Here is a 26,366-nt window from a genome sequence, read left to right as displayed (position 1 = left end):
TGCCATGGTAACTAATGAATTAGTGCACATACCATAATGGTACAATCTGAATTTTTACAAAGTGAACCACGCACATGAAGATAACAGCATTCAGGGAGTTGCAGCAGCCTTCCTCATGGCTCTTCCAGTCCTTACTCCCCATTACAAAGGTCGTCATGATTCTGGCCTCTATCTCCTTAGCATTTCCTCTTTTTGAACTTTATATACGAAACGGAATTATATCACAGTACTTTTTTCTTTTTGAAACAGGGTCTTGCTCTTTTGCCCAGCCAGATCTTGCAGTAGCGCGATCGTGGCTCACTGCAATCCCCGCCTTGCAGGCTGAAGTGAGCCTCCCACTTCAGCCGCCGGAGTAGCTGGGAACACAGAAGCAGGCCACCACACCCAGCCAAGTTTTGTTTTTGTTTTTTTTAAGAGACAAGCTCTCACCATGTTGCCCAGGTTGGTTTTATTTTGCTTTGCTTTGACTCAACTCTCATTCATGCAACTGCCCACAGCACTAGCTTATTCTTTTTCACCGTTAGTGTTCCATTGTGTGACTATACCAAAACCTATTTATCCATTGTCTTGTTGATGGATATTTGATGTGTTTCTAGGGTGGGGCTTTAACCAGTAATGCTGTTGGGAGCATTCTTGTACAGTACATGTCTTTTGTTGGACATGTGTAGACATTTCTCTGGCATATATACCTACGGGTGCAATTGCAGGACCACAGGTTGTGCATATGTTTAGTTTTGTTTTTTTATTTTATTTCATTTTTGAGATTGAGTCTTGCTCTGTCAGCCAGTCTGGAGTACAGTGGTGCAATCTCGGATCACTGCAACTTCTGCCTCCCGGGTTCAAATGATTCTCATGTGTCAGCCTCCTGCGCAGCTGAGATCGCAGGCACCCACCACCACGCCTGGCTAGTTTTTATATTTTTAGTAGAGACGGGGTTTCACCATGTTGGCCAGACTGGTCTCGAGCTCCACTTCAGCCTGCCTCAGGCTCCCAAAGTGCTGGGATTACAGGCATGAGCCACCGCACCCAGCATTTTTTTTTTTTTTTTTTTTTTTAATAAGAGTCCTTCTGTTACCCAAGCTGGAGTGCAGTGGCACAATCTCAGCTCACTGCCACGTCTGCCTCCCTGGCTCAAGTGATTCTCGTGCCTCAGCCTCCCAAGAAGCTGGGAGGCACTCACCACCACACTTGACTACTTTTTGTATTTTTAGTATAGACGGGGTTTCACCATGTTGGCCAGGCTGGGTAATATGTTTAGTTTTAGTAGATACTGCCAAGCAGCTTCCACACAGATTCTATGACTCAGCCTCCCATTAGTATTGTATGAGAATTCCTGTTGTTCCACATCCTTGACAGCCTTTGGTGTTGCCATTAGTTTTTAAATTTAGCCATTCCAGGGGTTTGTAGTGGCATCTTCTGTGGTTTTAAGTTGAATTTTCCTGATGCCAGCGATTGTAGCATCTTGTCAAATGTTTCTTATCCATTTGAATACCCATTTTTGTGAAGTGCCTGCTCAAATCCTTTGCCATGATTCCCAGTCTCACCCTAGACTAAGCATCAACAAATGCCCTGAGGGGAAGTGTGGCTTTCTAGAGACCTGAACACCTCTTTATGGTTCATTTCTGTCTTGGATCTTGACCCCTTGAGTCCTAATTGCTTCAACAGCTCTCCAATCCCTTCACACAGATTTTTATTAAATCCAGCATTTCTAACTGTTTTGTCTACTGCAAGCTACTTGTATTGGGCCATTCTCACACTGCTATAAAGAAATACCTGAGACTAGGTAATTTATAAAGAAAAGAGGTTTATTTGGGAGGGTGAGGCAGGTGGATCACCTAAGATCAGGAGTTGGAGACCAGCCTGGCCAACGTGATGAAACCCTGTCTCTACTAAAAATACAAAACTTAGATGGACGTGGTGAGGGTAGGGGGGCATCTGTAATCCCAGCTACTAGGGAGGCTGAGGCAGGATAATCACTTGAACCCAGGAGACAGAGGTTGCAGTGAGCCAAGATTGTGCCACTGCACTCCAGCCTGGGCAACAAGAGCAAAACTCCCTCTCAAAAAGAAAAGAGGTTTAATGGGCTCATGGTTCTACAAGCTGTACAGGAAGCATGGTGGCATCTGCTTCTGGGAAGGCCTCAGGAAACTTTCAGTCATGGCAGAGGGTGAAGGGGAAGGACAGTGAGCACCTCACATGGCTGGGGCAGGAGGAAGAGAGAGAGAGGGCATGCAACATGCTTTTAAACAACCAGATCTCCTGAGAACTCTGTCATGAGATAGCACTAAGGACATGGTGCTAAACTGTTAGAAATTGCCCCATGATCCAGTCACCTCCCACCAGGCCCCACTTCCAACACTGGGGATTACAATTTGAGATGAGATTTGAGCCAGGCCATAAACCCAAACCATTACTATTCTACCATAGCGGGAAGCAGAAATTCTCCTGATGAATTATTTTGCATAAGAATATGTTCTTAAAAGCCAACTTTTATACATTCTCCTAATCTACAATCAAATGTAAAGACCAAAATTGAAGTGGAGGCATTTTTGAAATGGCCAATTTTAAGTAAATGTATTTCCATTTTCTCAGTGTTTGGTTGAATCTATCTTCTGGCCAGTGCCCTGCGTACATAGTGGCTTCTGCTTGCTGACCTTAGAGTGAGAGAAGTAGGCTGTGATCATTCTCATCGATGTCATGACTCCTAAAAGGGAGGCTTTGTAATTTTGAAGTACCTAAAGCATTCTTGTCGAAGCTCTATACTAATATCCTTTGATAGTTTGTTTAAGGCTGGGCACAGTGGCTCACGCCTGTAATTCCAACACTTTGGGAGGATGAGGCAAGGGAATTGCTTAAGCACAAGATTTCAAGACCAGCCTGGGCAACATGGTTGTTATAAAAGTGAGCTCAGCTTGCTCTTGCCATCTTTTTCATGCCTGCTTACTTGCTTTCTGCTTTTCCACCGTGTTATGACACAGTCTGAAAGCCCTCCCTAGAAGCTTCCACCATGTCCTTGGACTTTCCAACCTCCAGAACCATGAACCAAATAAACTTATTTTCCTTGTAAATTACCCACTGTCTGGTATTCTGCTATAGCAACAGAAAATAGACTAAGACAGATTAATACTTGCAGCTTAATTAAGAAAGAGCTTACCTGACCCAGAGTGTCAGTTCTTCTGGAAAATTATCAAACTGTACAAAACTCTTTAAAACTTCATTCTTAAAGTCCCAATACTGAAGTCTTCAATACTTAACAGAAGTCTTTTACAAATTATTTGTCTTTGTGGATAGTGCCTGGGAGAGGCAAGAAAGTGAATGCAGAGGGAGGCTTTGAGCTCCATTTTCAGAAGCAACAATAAGTAAGAATTTGGAGACATTAATGATATGCTTGTGCAGGCATAATTACTAGGCATCCATTTCCAATGGTGACTGGAAAAGTGGCTTCACGCACCCGGGTTTCAAATGTCACCTGCTGTGTGATCTTGGTATGCTCTTTGACAACACTTCAATTCACTTCTCAGTTTGTCAAATGGTTGATGCTGCTGTACTTCCTACCTCACAAAATCAAATCCAGCATGAAAACCACTTGTTACATTGTGGAGTTATGCATAAAAGTAAAGTGGTTTGATCCCAACTGAAATTCAGCAGTCATCTGCAGTAAAGTTCTATGTAATAGATTATCTAAAATGAATATAGAGAAACCAAACTCTGCAAATTTGTGAACAGAAAGATGCTTAATTAGGAATTCCAAAAGGATAACTTGTCTACATTTGGGGAGGCAATAGCAGATCACCCCATTTTTAAATGAAAGAAAATAGAGTTAACTCCTAATGAATTCTCCTGATGGTTGCTATTATGCACTGTTCCATTTGAAAATAACTTACCAGCTTTTTGGAACGGTCACTGTTTTAGCTTCACTCCCAAGAGGTAAGAGCCAAGTATGAGTCTAACTATTGAGATTTGGTGAGGGTGCAAGACCATCACTGGTTTTCCAGAGGCACTGCTGAAATCTGAGTGCACAAATACTGTTAGCTCCTGCCGTCAACTGTCAGTGGTGATCCTTAGGTATAAAAACAGATATTGCTCTAATTAGAATTTTTTTAGAGTGATTACTGAAAGGATCCCGAGGCATCTCATTGGAATGAAAGATGGGAAGTACAGTCAGACCTCCCAGGGACTGGTGTAGGGGTTGGAGCATTGCTGGGATCATGATGGCAAGCATCTTGGCCCTAGCCCTCCCTTGGGTGTCCATCTCTCTCTGTCACTCTCTGTCCCTGTGCACAGCTGTGTCATTCTTCTCCCCTTTGGTGGACTCCTTTCCTCAACTTACTCATCTGTTCCCACATAGCCCCTATAGCCAACCTCAGATGATGGCTGCCTCTATAAATGGATCTCAAACTTTGTGCTTGCATAACCCTAGAAGAAGTTTGAAAATCCATGTGCCACCTCACACATTTGTTTGCTGACATCTAAATTTTTTCGTCACAAGTTTATTTATTAATTTTTTTTTTGAGATGGAGTCTTGCTCTGTTGCCCAGGCTAGAGTGCAGTGGTGTGATCATGACTCACTGCAACCTCCGCCTCCCAGGTTCAAGCAATTCTCCTGCCTCAGCCTCCCAAGTAGCTGGGACTACAGGCATGTGCCACCATGCCCAGCTAATTTTTGTATATTTAGTAGAAATGGGGTTTCACCATGTTGGCCAGGCTGGTCTTGAACTCCTGACCTCACGTGATCTGCCCACCGTGGCCTCCCAAAGTGCTGAGATTACAGGCGTGAGTCACTGCACCCGGCTTACAAGTTTAAATAGATACAAAGAATTCCATGTCCAACATATTTTAAATGTTGACAGTTTAAAAAAACTATTCAATGGAATCTAAATACAGTTCCATGGCAATTTGATTCTCACCATCATCTTTTTAAGAAGCACATGAATAAGCTTTTTTTTTTAATAGACTTTATTTTTAGAACAGTTAGATTCACAGTCAAATTGGACAGAAATAGAAAGAGTGTCTATATATCCCCTGCCTTCGCACACATGCAGCTCCCCCCACTATCAACACCAGCATGGCACATTTGTCACAGTTGATGAATCTACGTTGACACATTATTATCACCCAAAGTCCAAAACTGACATTAATGTTCACTTTTGGTGATGTACAATAAGCTTTTTTCAACATTTGGGACATTTTATATTGTTCCTTTTTTCCCCCATTTGAACTGTTTCCATTTCATTTTCTCCCCAAAGATTTATCCTATTGTAATATATTGATATGCTTAAAAGTCTTTTATTATTCTCTGTCCCATACTCCTCTTCAACTAATTATGTTTATAAATTGATGGGTGAGCTTTTCTTTTCTGTCACCATAGGAAACTTAAGGGTTAAAAAATTACAGTTGACCGAAACAACATAGAAACCTTTTTTTAATTATAAATGTTGATACTAATTAAACATGAAAAGTAAAAATGGGAGGCCAGGCACAGTGGCTCATGCCTATAACCCCAGCACTTTGGGCGGCCAAGGCAGGTGGATCACCTGAGGTCAGGAGTTCAAGATCAGCCTGGCCAACATGGTGAAATCCTGTCTCTACTAATAATACAAAAAAATTAGCTGGGCATGGTGGCACACACCTGTAATCCCAGCTACTCAGGAGGCTGAGGCAGGAGAATCACTTGAACCTGGGAGGTGGAGGTTGCAGTGAGCCAACACTGTGCTGTTACACTCCAGCCTGGGTAACGAGAGTGAAACTCTATCTCCAAAAAAAAAGAAAGAAAGAAAGAAAAAATGGGGAGAAGGGACATCTCTTAATGTTAGAAACAGATGGAGCCATTTTCCCCCTGGTTAATTCCAGGATCAAAGGATGAAGTTCCGTATCAATTATATTCCAGTTTTTCATTTTTACAGATGTTAAGTACTTTGTATACTGAGAGTTTGTTCATATAAATAAGTAGATGGGAACAGAAGAATTCCATTCAATTCTTTGAACTCCTTCCAAGGTACTAGCCAAAAGCCACAAGAGGATCAGTGATGATTCTTTTCATCCATCAGCTGACCAGATAATTAGGTACCTTCTATTATGTTGAAAGCAAAGAATTAGAATCCTCATGACTTCCAAAAGCTTTTGTGATGAGTCGTCTTCTTTCTCTGCGCTGGTGTTTCAAGTTGTCCTTTTGTTTAGGGCCTTTGAGCCTTACCCTGGGGCAGTAAGATTCTGTGTGGGTGCAGGTGCGATTTTCCTTTCTAACATGTGAAAAGGCAATTGTGAAAGGGGCCGTCCATTCTCAGACAGGTCCACTTTAGAAAATGGTACACTTCAAGACTGAGGATGTGACAATTTACACAGCACGCTCTTGGATGGGGCTTCATGTAATTATAGGACATGGAGGGACGGGGGGACACAGTTGAAAGACCCTTAGCCAAGGCCAACTATAGTGGCTCACATCTGTAATCTCAGCATTTTGGGAGGCCAAGGTGGGAGGATCACTTGAGGCTAGGAGTTCAAGACCAGCCTGGAAACACAGGAAACCCCATCTCTATAAAAAATCAAAATATAAATAAATTTCTTAAAAAAGGAAGACCCTGGCCTTGAATGTTGGCTCACTGTGAGTGGCTCAGGCTCCCCCATGGTTAACTGTCCTCTGCTTTACAAAGCCATTGTGCCTATTATGAAATAATAATTTATGACATTATTTCTCATCTTCAATAGTCAGTAGGACCTAGGTGGGTGCCAGCACTCCGAACACAGTGCCCCCAAAATATGGCACCGTGGCATGCTGAGTACTTTAAACCAAAGGAGATTAGAAGGACCTAAGATGCCAGACAATCTCTGTGACCTTCTCCCACCCTCCTTTCTTCTTCCCCCACTTATCCCCTGAAGCAGGTTATAGAAACTCAACTTCTTCTCCCCAAAGCAAGCCACGAAACCTAGAAGGCTCACTCACTGACCTCCTCCCTTTGCCCCTGGAAGGTCCTCCTGTGGCAAGCGTCCTGCCCCATACCTGGTTGGGGTGGAGAATGTCACGCAGAGACACAGAAACAAATCAAAACAAACAGACCTCGCTGAGCTCCCCCAGTTTATTGCCATTAGATCATGTTTCTCCACAATTAACCACTTCTTTCATCAGATTGATGATGGAAAAAAACAAAACAAAACAAAACAAATTATGCCAAAATATTTAAAGAGTATTAAATAATACTAAATAAAGAAGGTTATTCTGAGCCAATATGCGTGACCGAGTCCAGATGACACAGTCTCAGGAGGTCCTGAAAAGTATGCCTATGGCAGTTGTGGCTTGCAGTTTAGTTTTGTACATTTCAGGGAGACAGGAATTGCAGATAAAATCATAAATCAATATGTGGGAGGTATGCATTGGTTCCCAAAAAGGCAGGGCCTCTCAAAGCAGAGGCTTAACATGTCATAGGTGGATTTTAGGGATTCTTGAGTTAGCAATTGGTTGAGAGAACTGAGCTTTGTCTAAAGACTTGAAGTCAGTAGAAAGGAATGCCTACGTGAAGATGAGAAGGTCTGCTGTCTATCGTGTGATACTGTACCGGAATCAGGTTGGAAAGTAAGCTCCACTCTACAGAGTTAATTAAAAACCCATTTCATGAGATTTTGTGGTTTGTAGGGTATGACTCCCCTGGCCCCTTAGAAAGGATTTGGGCAAGATTGCATATAATCTATGCGTTTATTTTTCTTTCTTTTTTCTTTTTTTTTAAAAAAAACAATAAAAGGAAAGAAAAAAGGGAATCTTGGCAAGAGAAAAAACGTCAGGCACAGTGGCTCACACCTGTAATCCCCGCACTTCGGGAGGTAGGAGGATCACTTGAGCCCAGGAGTGTGAGACCAGACTGGGCAACATGTGAGACTTCATCTCTATAAAAAAATTTAAAATTAGCTGGGCGTGGTGATGCATCCCTGTAGTCCCAGCCACTCAAGATGCTAAGGTGGGAGGATCACTTGAGCCTGGAAGGTCGAGGCTGCAGTGGGCCATGATCATGCCACTGCATTCCAGCCTGGGTGACAGAGTGAGACCTGTCTCAAAAAAAAAAAAAAAGGTCAGAGTTCAGTCTTCAACTTAGCGTAAAAATACGTAGTTTGCTTCTTTGGATATTGATTTCTGAAGGCTCCTATGTCATGTAAAACTTTGGTTAGATGAATTTGTGTTGCGTTCCTCTTGTTACTCTCTCTTGTTATAGGGGTGTCAGCCATGACCTCTGCAATGGATGAGGAAAAGGTAAGACTTTTTCTCCCCTACAGAGGCTCTCTTGCCCAGGGGATGTGGTCTCTTTTGGGAAAGTGGGCTGGGGCAGTAGAACAGTGTTATCCTCATAAAGGCAGTTTTACTTTAAAAGCCTACTGTACAAAAATCAGTGACTTTGCCTGTGTAGGGGAGAAAGAACCATTTTCTAACCCATTGCTAGGCTTATGGCTGAGGTCACTATTGCAAAAGACAGATTAACAACAACCAAAAAAGCACACAAATTTATTTAATGTAAGTAACATAGGAGCTTTCAGAAATGAAGATCCGAAGAAACAGGAAGAACTGGGTATTTTTGTGGACAGTCGTGCAGAAGTGTGATTGCAGGACAAAAGTGTATGATCTAATGGAAGTAAACTGGGGGAACTTGGCAAGGTCTGTTCCAATTCTTCTCTGGGTCCCTGTGTCTTCAGAGATAGGGACATCCCTTTCCTCTGGGTATAGGGTGGGTGGCTGTCTCACGAGGATCCTATGACTTACTTTAGAGAAAGGTCAGAGGATTCTTTTAAGACCTGCTTCGGAGGAGAAGGACAGGAAAAGGTCAGAGGGATCTTCCTGCTTCTTCTGTTTTCTCAAATGACAAGGTGCCATAGTTTGGGATAGTGTGTCCTAAACCCTGTCACCTGAAACCAAAATAGAGGTCTGAGAATTGAGGACGGAGTATGAACATGGAAAATCATTCCAGTATTCACATAAGCCATTCTTACTGCTAGAAGCCTAAAGAATCTCTTTTTCAGAAAAGGAATCTGTAAAGTCAGTTCATGTAAGGTACAACCTTATAAGAGGTAAAGTCAGTTCATGTAAGGTTGTGCCTCAAGTAAGTTCCTCAAATAAGTTCCTTATTATGCTACTTTTTATTTCTTCTAATAACTTTCTTTTGCTAACTTAAAAATAATATCTGGCCGGGTGTAGTGGCTCACGCCTGTAATCCCAGCACTTTGGGAGGCCAGGCAGGCATGTCACAAAGTCAGGAGATCAAGACCATCCTGGCCAACGTGGTGAAACCCCGTCTTTATTAAAAATACAAAAATTAGCCATGCATGGCGGCGTGTGCCTGTAGTCCCAGCTACTCAGGAAGCTGACACAGGAGAATCGCTTGAACCCGGGAGGTGGAAGTTGCAGTGAGCCGAGATCGCGACATTGCACTCTAGCCTGGGTGACAGAGTGAGACTCCATCTCAAAATACTAATAATAATAATATCAATTTATTATAAAAGGAAAAGTTGGAAAATTCAGAAAAATATAAGGAAGAAAATCTAAATCACCCATAATCTCACTCTTTAACAATAATCACTATTGATATTTTAGGCAACTCTTATTCCACAGATTATTCTGTTTCTTAACTGAAATTTGATGGTGATTATACTCTACTGGTGGCTGCATGAGTGAGGAGCAGAGACAGAAACACAGCTGCTTCTGCTCAGGTGTGGAAGGGTCTCAGCCACCAGCCTGGCAGCTATTGTGGGAGAAAAGTATTAATACCTTGTGGCATCATTCTTCCATTCCCTTCCAGCCTCCCTCAGCCCACCAAGGGCAGTCTCTGACCATCCAGGACCAGGTGTGATTAGAAGGAAAGTTACATAGTAATCACCTTTATGGTCCCCAGCATGGGCTACTGTGTTAAAGGAAGGTCTACCCATGACTTTGGTGCCCTGGATCTTCTCACCACCCAGTGTGGGTATGTGCGATTAGTCAGTGTATTGAGGCATGAAAGGCAACCTTAGAAGCCAGGCATGGTAGCTCACACCTGTAATCCCAACATTTTGGGAGGCAGAGCAGGAGGATCACTTGGACCAAGGAATTCAAGACCAGCCTGGACAACATAGGGAGATCCCAGTTTTTGCAAAAAATCAAAAAATTAGCTGAGTGTGATGGCATGCACCTGTGGTCCCAGCTACTCAGGAGGCTGAAGTGGGAGGATCATTTGCGCCCAGGAGTTCAAGGCTGCAGTGAGCTGTGATCCACTGCCCTCCAGCCTGGGCAACAGAGCAAGACCTTGTCTCAAAAAAAAAAAACAAAAAAAACTACCTCAGAATCCCATTGGTTTGCAGAAACAGACATTTCCTCTCTCCTGGGTCTGCAGGTCGCCTGTCTTTAGCTCCAGAGTATAACTTAGACTTAGATTTAGGTAGTTCCATGTCCTTTTTTTTTTTTTTAAGACGGAGTTTTGCTCCTGTGGCCCAGGCTAGAGTGCAGTGGCACCATCTCAGCTCACTGCAACTTCTGCCTCCTGGGTTCAAGCCATTCTCCTGCCTCAGCCTGCCAAGTAGCTGAGATTACAGGCATGCGCCACCAGGCCCAGCTAATTTTGTCTTTTTAGTAGAGATGGGGTTTCACCATTTTGGCCAGGCTGATCTCGAATTCCTGACCTCAGGTGATCCACCAGCCTTGGCCTCTCAAAGTGCTGGGATTACAGTCCTGAGCCACTGCATCCGGCCCCATGTGTCTCTGATTGGCCCTGGACAGCACAGACCTGTGACATATTCTTCTCACAGTCAATAACAAGAGTACAGGTGAATGACAGAAACACACTCTGCACCTCAAGCCCTCTGCTCAGAATCCATGCATCGTCCCGTCTGCCACATTCTATTGGTCAAAGCAAGTCACATGACCAAACCCAACATAAGTGAAGCAAGGAAATAAGCTTCACCCACTCTGGGGAAAGTTACTGCCCAGTCACCTGACAGCAAGCAGAGAATTGGGAGTGATGGTCTGATCTGATCTTCACTCAGTGAGCTGCATTAACCCCACAGCTCTAGCCTGACTGGCTGCTCACTGGTCCTCCAAAGACACCTCTGTGCCTCTGTGCATGCTTGTTCTCCTCCCTGGAAATCTATTCTCATTCTTTTTTCCCTAGCTGAACATTGAACAACTTTCAAGGCCTCCTTCAAACTTTGACCCCCTCTGTAAACATTTTCTTGACCATCTCAGTCCATAGTTTTTTTTTTCCTTCCTGAAAATCTCTAGATGGTGGCTCATTTTGAATTTTTGTAGTCTCTTATATCTTCCCCATCAATAGATAAAGAGTCATCCGTCCATCTCGCTATGCTCTATCTGTATTTATCTTCTCCATGTGATAGCAGCCTTCTTAAGAACAGGGATTTGAGGCCGGGCATGGTGGCTCACACCTGTAATCTCAGCACTTTCGGAGGCCAAGGCACGTGAATCACTTGAACTCAGGAGTTTGAAACCAGCCTGGACAACATAGCAAGACCCCATCTCTACAAAAAAATTTAAAAATTAGCTGACCGTGGTGGCATGTGCCTGTAGCCCCAGCTACTTGTGGGGCTGTGGTGGGAGAATTGCTTGAACCTGGGAGGCGGAGGTTGCGGTGAACTATGATCACGCCACTGCACTCCAGCCTGGGTGACAAAGTGAGATCATGTCCCTCCCCAAAAAAAGAACAGGGATGTTTTACATGTACAAAGGGCACTCGCAAATATTTCTTCATGACCTGATAACTGTTTGCTTGATTTACTCTTTATTCCAAGAAGATGTTTAAAAAGTATTTGCTGTTTCTTTCCTATCCAGCTGTTCCCAAATGTTGCACTCCCAGAAGCTGTGAGAAAAGACAGCAAGCTGTGACCAAGAGTCTCATTTCCCATTTTGAAGTTCCTTTATTATTCGACTCAGGTTTACCCAGTTTCCATTTGCAGGATATAATGACTAAATGTTGAGTTCTGCTCACTACTTCTCCAGAGCAGCCCGCATTGAGTGGGCGCCCACACCACAGGCGGAAGTTCCGATCCGAAAGCAATCAGTCTTATTATTCTAAGAATTATTCTTATTCTAAGGACTGCCCTCCTCTAGCACAGATTTACTTTGTGTTTTTTGCTGTTTCGTTAAAATAAAAAACAAAAATAGTGTAGCATGGTCACTTAGAAGGAAATTCTGGAGCTGAAAAAGTCAGAAGCATGTCAGAGAAAGTTCTCAGAGAAAGGTACAGCTACGTATCCTGCCTCTTTAGGGCACCCTGGTGAAATGTGGCCCTTCACGGTTTAGACAGGTTCTTCCCTGCAGAGAGTGACAAATGTTCTGTCTTTCCCAGATGATGACAAACACTTGCTCTGGAGTCTTTTTTTTCTTTTCTTTTCTTTTTTTTTTTTTTTTCTGGAACACCCAGGCTGGAGTGCAGTGGCACAATCTCAGCTCACTGCAACCTCCACCTCCCAGGCTCAAGTGATTCTCCTTCCTCAGCCTCCCTAGTAGTTGGGATTACAGGCGCCCACCACCAAACCCAAATAATTGTATTTTTAGTAGAGACAGGGTTTCGCCGTGTTAGCCAGGCTGGTCTCGAACTCCTGACCTCAGGTGATCCACTCACCTCGGCCACCCAAGGTACTGGGATTACAGGCGTGAGCCACCGCCCCCGGGCTTGGAGTCTTCACTATGCTCTCTGTTCATGCTTCCAATTCATCATACATGATTCAAATATCTGGCCTTCCTAAGCCAAGGTTTGCTTTCTTTTTTTTTTTTTTTTTTTTTTTTTTTTTTGTTGAGACGGGAGTCTTGCTCTGTGGCCCAGGCTGGAGTGCAGTGGCGCGATCTCGGCTCACTGCAAGCTCCGCCTCCCGGTTCCCGCCATTCTCCTGCCTCAGCCTCCCGAGTAGCTGGGACTACAGGCGCCCGCCACCACACCCGGCTAGTTTTTTGTATTTTTTTAGTAGAGACGGGGTTTCACCGTGTTAGCCAGGATGGTCTCGATCTCCTGACCTCGTGATCCGCCCGTCTCGGCCTCCCAAAGTGCTGGGATTACAGGCTTGAGCCACCACACCCAGCCTCAAGGTTTGCTTTCTAGCAGCACCCTGAAATCACTCTTGTATGAAAGGGCAAACTCGTGTTGGATCACATTTTTTGTTATTGTGGAAAAATATATGTAACACAGGACTTATCATCTTAACCATTTTCAAGTGTACCCTTCTGTGGTACTAAGTACATTCACATTGTTGTGCTAGATTCTCCCCTATGGTACTTAAAGCTTTCTTTTTCTTTCTTTTTTTTTTTTTTTTTTTTTTTTTTTGAGGCAGGGCCCCACTATGTGGCCCAGACTGGACTCAAACACCTGGGCTCAAGCAATCTTCCCGCCTCAGCCTCTAGAGTAGCTGGGACTATAGGTGCATGCCATTGTGCCTGGCTCTGTACTCAGAGAATTTTAATGCTGAGAAAAAGTATTTAATAACTTGGCCAGGCATGGTGGTTCATGTGTGTAATCCCAGCACTTAGGGAGGCCGAGGTGGGCAGATCACAAGGTCAGGCGATCGAGACCATCCTGACCGATATGGTGAAACCCCGTCTCTACTAAAAATACAAAAATTACCCAGGCGTGGTGGTGCATGCCTGTAATCCCAGTTACTTGGGAGGCTGAGGCAGGAGAATTGCTTGAACCTGGAATTTGGAGGTTGCAGTGAGCTGAGATCGCACCACTGCACTCCACCCTGGCAACAGAGCAAGACTCCATCTCAAAAAAATATATATATATATTTAATAACTCGACGTTCTGCCACTAATCGGCCTTGGGAAAATCACCTAATCTTCTGTTTCGTCGTCTGTAAAGTAACAAGGGCAGTGGTACCTGTGTTATCGGGTTCTTGTGAGGATGAAATGAAATCATGCCTGTAAAGCCTTAGCACAGGTTTCTGGCAGGTGCTACCTAATATGGCTAGTCGTGGTCTTCAAGCAAAACATTTAAAATTTAAATAGTTTTCTGAATTCTATATTATGACTGCACTAACATCCTTTCAAATAACAAGTAAAAGTTTAAAAGTCTTGGAAAAACATATTAAAATAAACTTTTTTCAATAAGAATTACCAAAAGAATTGTACTTGACCAGGCATGGTGGTTTATGCCTGTAATCCCAGCACTTTGGGAGGCTGAGGGATCAATTTGAGACCAGCCTGACCAACATAGCAAAATCCATCTCTACTAAAAAAAAAAAAGTTAGCTGGGCAGGGTGGTGCACACCTGTAATCCCAGCTACTCGGGAGGATGAGGAAAGAGAATCCCTTGAACCGGGGAGGCAGAGGTTGCAGTGAGCCAAGATTGCACCACAGCACTCCAGCCCGGGCAACAGAGCAAGACTGTGTCTCAAAAAAACAAAATTGTACTTGACGTATTTCCTCCTAAGTAGCTGGGACTACAGGCATGTGCCACCATGCCTGTAGTCCCAGCTACTTAGGAGGCTGAGTGAGGGAGATTACTTGAGCCCAGGAGTTCAAGGCTGCAGTGAACTATGATCATGTGACTGCACTCCAGCTTGGGTAACAGAGCAAGACCTTGTCTCTAAAAAAGAAAGCAAACGAAAAGAAAAACTCAAACTTCAGTGTGCAAAAAAATCATCTGGAAAGCATATTGGAATGCAGATTTCCAGGCCTCATCCCAGAGATTCCAGTGTAACCCAGGAACATGCATTGTATCAAGTTTCAAGGTGGTCTGGGAGTTATACTTGGAGAAACACTCCTATGGTGTAAATAAACACTTGTGCCTAGATTCGGGAGGGTCCTTAATTTAGTCACAGTGCTTCTGTGATACATTGTCTGCCTTTAATACATTTGTTATGTATGATTTTGTAAAACTCCATGTTTTTACATAAAATCCTCAGCACTTTAACTATAACAGTGGTCACTCATTATCTTCACTGTGCATATGGTTACCTCAGCTGCGCTTATTGTGTAAAAATTAGTCCTTGAGTGCTCGTGATTTTTTGGAAACTCACACACTTTATTTTTAGCCATCCCGTTGATATTCAGTATTAACAAAGTATGATCCAGAAATTAATACAAACCATGCTCAGAGACCACGAATCCACTTGTGAGTTCTTTTATTTTTTTATTTTCTTTTTTTGAGACAAGGCCTCACTCTGTTTCCCAGGCTGGAGTGCAGTGGCGTGATGATAGCTCACTGCAGCCTCGAACTCCTGGACTCAGGCAGTCCTCTAGCCTCAGCCTCCCGAGTAGATGAGACTACAGGCATGCATGCCGCCATGCCCAGCTAATTTTTTTATTATTATTTTTAGTAGAGACAGGGTCCTACTATGTTGCCCAGGCTGGTCTCAGACTCCAGGGCTCAAGCAATCCTCCTGCCTCAGCCTCCCAAAGTGGTGGGATTATGGGCGTGAGCCACACCCAGCCTATGAGTGCTTTTAGCTCATAGTCCTCCCTGTCTTTGTTTAGGCTGGTTTTCTTTCCAGAAATGCCCTTTCTGCTTCTTTCTGTCCTTAGAAGTTGCTAAATAGTAAACCTTGTGTTGTGATTAACCCAGGCAGTTCTTTTAAAAAATAAAAGAGGTCGCTAACATTTACTAACATCTATATTTCTGGATTCTCTTGATAAGCCAGAATCCTGCTACCCTACAAGGCCTTGAGCTGCCATGTGGCATCTGCCTGCCAGAGCAGTTCCCCTCTTGAGCATAGGACATGAGCTTGACCTTCACTCCAGCCTCCAGCTCTTGCCAGTGCCTTGAGGACTTCCAGCTTCCAGCATTTAACATGCATGGTGCACGCATGGACTTCAGCAATTAAATGATGTATTTTTCACTACTGTTTTCTATCTTCATTTTTTGATCGATTGTACACTATGGGAGAGTGAGGAGGTTTCACTCCTGCCTTGCCATGCGGTATCAGCATTTGGGAAGGCCCTGATGATTGATAGATAGCGTATGCTCTGGTTCCCTGTTTATTTCACACAATTAACATCTTCTTTCCTGCAAGACTGTGAGTTCCTTGCAGCGTCTAGCATGGTAATGAACACTTACTGATCTGATCTTTTAACATTTTATTTAGAATTTCTACTTGGATAACAGAGGAAAAAAAGAAAGCAAGGAAACCAGTGAGAAAATGAATGCTAAGAACAAGGAATCCTTACTCGAGGTAAGGTTAATTTTGCAGAATGGAAGAAAAGAGAATGACGTTTGCTCTATCTATTTTTAAGTCATTTTCTTCCCAGAACAATGGAAAAATCTAAAGACACACTGAAATTTCAATTTGGGGTGTTAAAATCAAATTATTACTAAATTAGAGCTGTTTAGATCATTCAACTGTTTTTCTTTTTTGAGTCATTTGTTACAACATGTGGCTTTAGACAAATGAAGTGGGATTCATAATTCTTGACTTTTAAAAAGACTTGACAAATCCTCATAAAACTCATCTTCTGGCATTCCATATGTTTCATCACTTAAGTGCTCCACGGAAGTCAGACATAAGACTTCCAAATCTTATTTAAAGGGACCTCTAAGATGCTCTCCCAACATCTCAGATGTGGTAGGAAGCATGAGATTCGGAGTCAGGGACCCGTTACAGGAGGTGGCCCTGCCCAACACTGTTCATTTGCTAATGGGACAGTCCCCGCCCCCCTGAGAGCCTCAGTTTCCGAATTGTATTGAATCATCACAGAGATTCAGGGAGCTGGCGAAAGCACTGTGTTGATGACCATACAGATGTCTGTGATGACACTATTAGGGCGTGTTCCAGAAGTTCATTTGGCAATTGATTGTTTGGAAACTTGTAGTGAGTTTTCACGTGCTAAAAATCAAGGCTCTGAGCCTCGCATGGGGGCACACACCTGTAATCCCAGCTACTCAGGAAGCTGAGGTGGGAGGATCACTTAAGTCCAGGAGCTCAAGGCCAGCCTGGGCAACAAAGCAAGATCCAGTCTCAAAAAAAAAAAAAAAAAAAAAAAAAAAAAAATCGAGGCTCTGCAGCACATAACGCAGCTGAAATGAGTGCCAGATCTCAAGTCACAAATGGCCATGCTAGAGTTGCCCAGGTTGTATTTCCCTGAGACAATCCATGGACCTTTTCCTGAGTTAGTAAATTTTGGACCTCCCTTGAAAAATCAGAAGACCTGGTGATGCCCTCGGCCCCATTACCTGGAGCCAATTGGCTCATGCTGAAGAGCGCCCTCTCGCGTTCACTAAGGTTCCGTCCAGACCTTGCGCATGTCTATTGCCTGCCTGCGTTCACAGCCCAATACCAAAGAAAGCAGCTACCACAGCCAGCTGCCACTCCCAAGATGCTGAGCTCAGGTGTTGCAGGTTCTGGTTCCTGGGAGCATGAGCACAGCGGGCATTTCCCAGGGAGGCACAACAAGAGAGTCCTTGTCCCAGGACTTCAGCAATGTTTTACAGCTGCATGTAAAAGAAAATACAAAGCGTGCTGTGCTATGAAAAATCATTATCCTGCTGTCTAATGGGGGTCAAAACCTGAATTTAAGAGATTATTAACAGGATGACTAATACTAGCCAAATTTGGGGAGAAATTGGGGAGTGTGAACAGAAATGTTTTCCAGCTCTACTACATAAAAATGTACTTGGAGGATGCAAAATCCAGTTATTTCGCATTTATGAAACTAAATGAGAAGATATTGAAAGTTATAAAAAAGAAAGTGAAATATAAATTTGACTATTTGAATTGTAAAATAGAATAATATATAATTTTATTCTATTGATTTTTAAGACAAAATTTATTAAGAATTCTGTAATTCTATGCAAGTTTTGAGATTTAAAAATCTACATCTAGATGTGCTTTGTTATTCTTTTCTGATACTGATGTATTAATAACTGCCTTCTTCCTTCTTTGAAAACTATCCCAAAAATAAAATATTAACTTATTTATTTTTATTCTTTTTATTTTTAATTTTTGTGGGTACATAATATGTATATATTTATAGGACACATAATATATTTTGATATGGGCAAGGAATGTGACATAATCACATCATAGAGAATTGGGTATCCATCCCCTCAAACAATCCAATTACACTCTTTTAGTTATTTTTAAATGTACAATTAAGTTATTATTGACTGTAGTCACCCTGCTTTGCTTTCAAATAGTAGGTCTTATTCATTCTTTCTATTCTTTTGTACCCGTTAACTATCCTCCCCAATTTTATGTGTTGAATTATATATAATAATTGTTCTACTTACAAGCAATGAAATAGTAACTATTTTACTTACCAGGAAAGTAATAATTTTTCTGTCTTCCATTTTATAATAACATTAATTGCTTTTATTAAATGCTTACTTTTACAATATGCCAAGACTGTACCTACCTTATGAAGTTGGGCTATTATTATTCCATTTTGACAAGTAAGTGGACTGAGGTTTAATGGCCCACAGTCACAGAGCTAAGTGGTGAGGAGGCCTTGAGGCGTAACTCAGGAGCCAGGATTCTTGACCGATGTGTGATTCTTCCCCTTTTCTGGCAAATAGCATATAATATAAACATATGCATTCGATCAGAGCTGTACACACAATTGACTTTTAGTTTAAAAGCTAATTTGCGAGTTTGTTTAAATGTGAATAAAAATGCGTGCTTTATCTTTCGTGTGTGTCTTGTGTCGTCGGAATCTCAATTTCAGGAAAGTTTCTGTGGAACATCTATCATTGTACCAGAACTGGAAGGAGCTCTTTATTTGAAAGAAGATGGAAAGAAATCCTGGAAAAGGCGCTATTTTCTTTTACGGGCTTCTGGAATTTATTATGTACCCAAAGGGAAGACTAAGGTCAGAAAAAAAAAAAAAAAACACTTAGCAATAAAGCATTTCATGAGCGTGAAACTAAAGAAATCCTTACGTGGCAAGTGAAATACATTCGCTGTTGCTGCAGATTCCATAATCCTGCAACATGTATACAAATAGGACAGTATTACTGAAATCTTCTTGAGTTTTTCCGTAGCTCTCTTGAAGGTAAAAGTATTTTATCTATTTTAAAGTCAGGTTTCAAAAATGATGGCAAAAGCACTTTTCTAGAGATTATTTTGTTTCTTTACCTATCTATTTCCAAGGACTTTTTACCCCTGTAGTTCTATAGTCATTATAGTTAAATTTATTTTATCTGGAATCATAGAGATATTAGAAGTCTTGATAAGATTTTTTTTTTCTTTTTTCTTTTGAGATAGAGTCTCACTCTAACCAACAGGCTGGGGTACAGTGGCATGATCTTGACTAATTGCAACCTCTGGCTCCCAGGCTCAAGCCATCCTCCCACCTCAGCCTCCCAAGTAGCTGGGACTACAGGTGCATGGCACCACGGCCAGCTAATTTTTCATATTTTTTGTAGAGATGGGTTTTCACCATGTTTCTTAGGCTGGTCTTGAACTCCTGAACTCAAGCAATCCGCCCGCCTCACTCAGCCTTCCCAAGTGCTGGGATTACAGGCATGAGTCACTGCACCGGCTCTGGACTAGATTTTCCTTGAGATTTTAGTCCTTAGACTCTGAATATTTTTAAATCGTTCTCTGAGGTGTACTCTGAATTTCCCTGCTTAATTTAGCAGGATATTTTAGACATCATTTAACTTTTACTTGGTGATTTGGGATTATTGCCTCAAATTTATATGTAATAAATTATTCCTTGAAATGTAATTTTAACTCTTATTCTGACCATCAAGTCTCTCTAAGATCTTTCTTAGAGGATTAGGACATTTCACTCTTTTGTTCACCATTAATATATGTTTAATCTGTATCTTGGGTACGCAGAAGCATTTTGCCTTCCCTTCCAAATGCAGGGCACCACCAGTGGTATATTCATGCATTGCCAACTTCCTCTGATAAAGCTTAACCCACACTTCCAAGCCGATGAAGTTATGGTGAACGTCCAGGTCCGCTACCTCCAGTAAGGAGACTCTTGTCTCTGCCGGAAGGCAGGATGGGCATTATGGCTAACTCTTGGTCCAGGACAGCTACTGTTCTCCTTAGCCTCTTCCACTCTGCTCCCGGCCTTAGATCTGATGCTTTCCCATCTCTGTCATCTCATTCCAGTCCCACGCTGGGCACCTCACAACTGACCCACAAATAATTTGTGTTCTTTTTGAAATGTTTATGTCTTAGGCATTTGAATATAAATGGTACATATAAATAAACATATAGCAAACAATATACTCTGTGATGAGAATTAAAAGTGTTTACATTTGGCCAGGTGTGGTGGTTCATGCCTGTAGTCCCAGCACTTTGGGAGGCTGAGGCAAGATGAATCACTTGAGGCCAGGAGTTCTAGACCAGCCTGGCCAACATTGTGAAACCCCATCTCTACTGAAAATACAAAAATTAGCTGGGTGTGGTGGTGCACACTTGTAATCCCAGCTACTGGGGAGACTGAGGCATGAGAATCACTTGAACTTGGAAGGTGGAGGTTGCAGTGGCCTGAGATCATGCCACTGCACTCCAGCCTGCATGAAAGAGCAAGACTATGTCTCCAAAAAAAAAAGTGTTTACAGTAGAGTTGGACAAGAATACCTTCTCTCACTGTTACCATTAACACTGGGTTGAGGAACTAACTAGTACATTAAAGAGAAGAATAATAAGTATAACCAATAGAAAAGAAGAGGCAAAGACTGATTTTTCACAGTTGACATGATCGTCTACCAGCAATATGAGATACTCAGCTGAAAAACTGTTAGAACCAAATAAATACATTAACTAAGAAAGTTTTTCTTTACACAAACACTATATATAATGCAAACTACAATGCAAAAGAATCCATGCAGACTAGAAACAGAAAATGCAAAATTCCTAACAATAAACTTAACAAGAAATGTTCCAGATCTATATGGCATAAAATTTAAAATTTATTAAGAGGAATGAAGTAGAACTGAATCAATAGAAAGGTACCATATTGCAGGCCAGGCGCGGTGGCTCACGTCTGTAATCCCAGCACTTTGGGAGGCCGAGGCAGGCCCGAGGTCAGGAGTTTGAGACCAACCTGGCCAATATGGTGAAACACCGTCTCTACTAAAAATGCAAAAATTAGCTAGGCATGGTGGCGGGCGCCTATAATCCCAGCTACTTGGGAGGCTGAGGCAGAAGAATTGCTTGAACCCGGGAAGCAGAGATTGCAGTGAGCCAAGATCACGCCACTGCACTCCAGCCTGGGTGACAGAGTGAGATTCCACCTCAAAAAAAAAAAAAAGAAAGAAAAAAGAAAAAAAAAGTAGAAGAAAAAGAAAAGAAAGGTACCATGTTGCTAAATGAAAAGTTATTAATTCTTCCCAGTTTTCTATAAATTTAAGGTAATTTTAATAAAAATATCAGTAGGATTTTATTTACTTGAAATTCACAGACTGATTCTAAAATTCATGGAAAAAAGACGCTGTTCCAAAATAGACCTTCCCAAAATTGTGAAGAACATCAAGGTAGATTTCCTGCCGTGCCAAAACATTAGATAAAAACAGCACGGCTAGAGACAAACAGGTCGACAGACAGCCATCTAATATAAGAGAAGTTAAAGTTAGAATTTTATATCACAGCAGTGGGGAAAGAATATGGTATTCAACAAATAGCATTGAAATAACTGTATATCCATTTAGAAATACAATTTCCTACCTCATTCCATGTACCAAACTAAATTATTGATTGGTTAAAATATCTTTAGAGAAACATGGTATAAAATTCTAGAAGAAAATAGAGGTTCGCTGGGTGTGGTGGCTCATGCCTATAATCCCAGCACCCTGGGAGGCCCAGGTGGGAGAATAGCTTGAGCCCAAGAGTTCAAGACCAGCCCGAGAAACATAGGGAGACCCAGTCTCTACAAAAAAAATAAAAAAATTAACGAGGATGGCGGCACATGCCTGTAGTCCCTGCTACTTGGGAGGCTGATCAGGGAGGATCACTTGAGCCCGGGAGGTCAAGACTTCAGTGAGCCGTGTTTGTGCCACTGCCCTCCAGCTTAAGTGACAGAATGAGACCCTGAAAAAAAAAAGAAAGAGAGAGAGAGAGAGAGAAGGTAGGAAGGAGGGAAGGAAGGAAGGAAGGAAGGAAGGAAGGAAGGAAGGAAGGAAGGAAGGGAGGGCGGGCAGGCCGGGAGGAAGGAAGGGAGGGAGAGAGGGAAAGAAAGAAAATATAGGTTAATGTTTTTATAATTTTGAGCTGGAGAAAGCTTTCCTAAGCAAGAATAAAAACTCAAAATTATAACGGAAAAAATGGACAGATTTGACCTTATAAAGTTATTTTTAATACCTTATGGCCAAAGATAACAAACAAGAAGTGAAAGACTGACTACAGTGACAGAGTACATTTGCAACATGTATAAACAAGTATGAATATCCATAAAATATAAAGACTTCAACAAATCAATAAGAAAAAGATAAACATACTTACAGAAAAATGGCAAAGCATTAAAGGGAAAATTTACAGAAAAAGAAGTACTGGTAGCCACCGCATAACTAAAAGTTGCTCCGTCTCACTAGTAATCAGGAAATGTAAATTAAACATGAGATTGATACAATAAACAATATAGATAATATCCAAATTTTGGTGGAAGTGGGTAAGAAAAAGGGACACTCACACCTAGGAGGTTGGAATGGAAACTCATACGGCCAAACTGGGGGACAATTTAGCAAAATCTATGTAAATGTAAAAGGGAGGAAAAATCCTTTCAATTGGCAGCTCCATGCTTGACAAATCTATCTCACAGAAATATAAGCGCATATGCACAGTATTTGTTGTAATAGCTAAATATTGAAATAACTTCTAATCCTCTGTAGTAGAATAGTTAAATAAATCGTTACCCCTGTACAGTAGAATTCTCTGCAGTCATAAAATGAATGTCATCTATTAATTCATGTGTCTTGATATAGAAAGACTCCTAGATGCAATGTTAAGAAAAAGAAGGCAGGGGACAGTGGCTCACAGCTCTAATCCCAAACACTTTGGAAGGCCAAGGAAGGCGGATCGCTTGAGCTCAGGAATTCAAGACCAGCCTGGGCAACGTGGGGAAATAGAACAGAATAGAATACTACCAAACTATTAACTATGGTACATTTGGAGAAAAGAACAAAATAAGAAAAAGGGGTGGTAAAGGAAGATATGCATTTTATTATTTAAATATATATATATTTTTTTTAAATTGTGACTAATATGCCTTAGTTTGTAACTTAAGAATGTAAACTTTGAACATCCAGAAGAAAATATCTTGCAAGAAAAGAATGTACAAGCATATGTAAAGAAATAATTGTGCACTAAGGTGTAAATAGTTCTGCCATCTATTAATCTATTCACTAACTAGGTAAAGAATTATAGAAGGCAAAAGAAAAAAATAATGCAACACATTTGTAATTGAAGTGTAACCAAATATGTAGATTACAGGCTGCAGCCTTCACAGTGCCTGTTATCCGTGGAGGAGAGGTCTCTGTTTCCATGGCAACACTGCCTGCAGTAGAGAGAACTTGTGAAAGAAATCCTTTTTCTCAGGAGGAAGTGCATGAAGTGTGTGCTAATTTACTGAGCATAAGTTTATCTCTCATTGTTCGTCCTGAGGGGGACTTTTTTTTTTAATGCTCAATCACAAAATCCATCACGGACTTAGAATGGCAAAAGTCAAAATGAAATTTCTGGCTAAGCGGTCACCTTGTCTCGACGGCATCAATAATGACATCTCCAGGACAGTCCATCCTGACTCTGGGAGTCCCCAGATAGGCATTAGAACAGCAGTATAATCTTTCACTCCATTTCTGGGTCAGTGGCACCGATTTTCCTTGGCTGTACTCTTTTTTAAAAATTAATTTTATTTTTTGACTGACAAATAATAATTGTACATATGCACAATGTACACAGTGATGTTTTGATACATATGATGTATGGTGATCAGATCAAGGTAATTAGCACATCCATCATCTTAAACATTTATCCTTTCTTTGTGTTGGGAACATTCAATATCTTTTATACTGGGAAAGATTTATGCATAGATCTTACTAAATTGTCCCCCAATTTGGCCATATCTGTTTCCATTCCAACCTTTCAGACTTGCCTTTGAGAAGAACCATACGTGGCAGATGTTTATATAAATTACCTAAAAGTCAATATTTTCTTTACTAAAACGTAATCCTTAGTTATGCCATGAAGGACAACTCTGGATTATCTCAGTTGAAGTTTTATTTTTTTCCCTGTCTTTCAGACATCTCGAGATCTGGCATGTTTTATACAGTTCGAAAATGTCAACATTTACTATGGGACTCAGCATAAAATGAAATATAAAGCGCCCACTGACTACTGCTTTGTTTTAAAGGTATGTTATAAGAAGTCATTCATTTAGATTTATAAGCAATTTGAGTTAATCATTTTTTCAAGGAAGAAAATGTTAAATGTTATGTAGTTAGCCACATGTGTAACAATAAGAAATTGTTCAACCAAAATAGCAATGAGGGAAACATTTCTATCAATTTGGGGCATTTTCCCCAAAGCCTCCTATCTGAACCTAAAACTTTAAGGTAAATCTGTCTGGGGATTTCTTCACTTCTGAAAATGAAAGTTCCACATTTTAAACAAATTAATTTATAATTTTATTGATAAGACTAAAAAAAGTTTTCAGTTCTTTATTTATTGGGCTCATTCCAACATAGTAAGTTTTTGGAAATTAGAAACTTGCAAGATGTCCTAGAAAATGTATAGAAAATAACAAAAAAAATTGTTTTAATTACTGGGTCATGAAACTTAAGGTGTATATTGTCAAAAGGCAATATGTATTATCAAATGTTAGATATGGTTTATGTTTTTTTGAGACAGAGTCTCACTGTGTCATCCAGGCTGGACTACAGTAGTGCAATCATAGCCCACTGAAGCCTCAGGCTCCCAGTCTTAAGCAATCCTTCTGCCTTAGCCTCTCAAGTATCTGGGACTAGAGGTACACACCACCACACCAGCTAATTTTTGTATTTTTAGTTAAGACAGGGCTTTACTATATTACCCAGTCTGGTCTCAAACTCCTGGACTCAGGAGATCCACCTACCTTGGCATCCCAAAGCGTTGGGATTGTAGGCATGAGCCGCCACTCCTGGCCAATTTACATTTTTTAAAATTAGAATCTCAGATCAGTCTGATCAGGAGATGAGTTGTTACAACCACACATGTGATGTGTTAGAGCCTTTCTGTATGCCTACAGAACTCTGGATTGAGGACTATGGTAAGTTTTTGTCTGTGTTTCTTTTTAGTCAAATACAGTAACCAGGCCAAATCAATCATGTTTAGTAATTTTGACTCCCTGAACAATTACAACCACTTATTGTAATCATCAAATAATAATTGGTTGAAATTCTTGGCTTTATCAAGGACTCAGGATATTCAGTGGCTTTCATTCAGATGTCCTAACTTTTTTTTTTTAATTCCTAAGCATCCACTTTTAACTATTTATGGATAATATTAATAATAAAAACCATTATACTAGCTCAGTCAGCCTGATACTCCCCCAGTGGTTCTCAACCAGGCATTTTGCCTCCAAGGGTTGTTCGGCCAATTCTAATGACATTTTTGATTGTCATAGCTTGGGGCATGGAGCAGGGACTAATGACATCTAGTAGGCCAGGTATGCTGCTAAATGCCTTGCAGTGCACAAGAAAACCTCCATGCCAAAGACTTCTCTGACCCCCAATGTCAACAGTGCTGCTGTCAAGAAGCCTGCCCTAGAAAGAAAAGCCCTAGAATAATGACTGTGAAGGCGCTGAAGGCAGGGAGAAGGCTAGATCCATTCACTCACTCATTCATCTATTCATTTAATATTTGTTGAATGCCGGCCGGGCGCGGTGGCTCACACCTGTAATCTCAGTACTGTGGGAGGCTGAGGCGGATGGATCACTTGAGGCCAAGGATTCTAGCCCACTGAAGCCTCAGCCTCCCAGGCTTAAGAGCAATCCTCCTGCCTTAGCCTCTCAAGTATCTGGGACTAGAGGTGCGCACCACCACACCAGCTAATTTTTGTATTTTTAGTTAAGACAGGGCTGTACTATATTACCCAGGCTGGTCTCAAACTCCCGGATTCAGGCAATCCACCTACCAAGGATTCTGGCCAACATGGTGAAACCCTGTCTCTACTGAAAATACAAAAAGTAGCTGGGCGTGGTGGTGCATGCCTATAGTCCCAGCCCAGTCCCGACTGAGGCAGGAGAATCGCTTGAACCCGGGAAGTGGAGGTTACAGTGAGCCGAGATCCCACCAATATGCACTCAGCCTGGGCGACAGAGAGAGACTCTGTCTCAAAAAAAAATAAGAAATTAAAAAAATAAATAAATAAATAAAAAATTTTGTTGAATGACAACTATTGTTGAATGACAAGGATTATTATTATTATTATTTTTACTGCCGCATTCCCATCACCTGAAACAGTGGTGGGGCAATGAAAAAAATAC

The 26,366-nt window shown here is 41.5% G+C and overlaps 1 protein-coding gene across 7 annotated transcripts in view; it reads left to right on the top strand.

Moving 5' to 3' along the window:
* The window catches only part of LOC101007826 (amyloid beta A4 precursor protein-binding family B member 1-interacting protein), a 128,878-nt gene that overhangs the window by 79,288 nt on the left and 23,224 nt on the right, over positions 1-26,366 (top strand). For 6 of the 7 annotated variants that reach the window (XM_031652449.1, XM_031652447.1, XM_021943120.2 and 3 more), the window contains 3 exons: positions 16,039-16,125; positions 18,614-18,757; positions 24,143-24,253. In XM_031652449.1, the coding sequence (XP_031508309.1) occupies positions 16,039-16,125; positions 18,614-18,757; positions 24,143-24,253 (342 nt within the window). The remainder of the gene's footprint in view (positions 1-16,038; positions 16,126-18,613; positions 18,758-24,142; positions 24,254-26,366) is intronic. The other variant, XM_021943122.2, reaches the window with a different exon arrangement.

Source organism: Papio anubis, chromosome 11 (assembly GCF_008728515.1).
Source record: "Papio anubis isolate 15944 chromosome 11, Panubis1.0, whole genome shotgun sequence".
NCBI classification, from domain to species: domain Eukaryota; kingdom Metazoa; phylum Chordata; class Mammalia; order Primates; family Cercopithecidae; genus Papio; species Papio anubis.
Note: the sequence above shows the minus strand (reverse complement) of the source record. Positions and strands in the feature narration are given on the sequence as shown.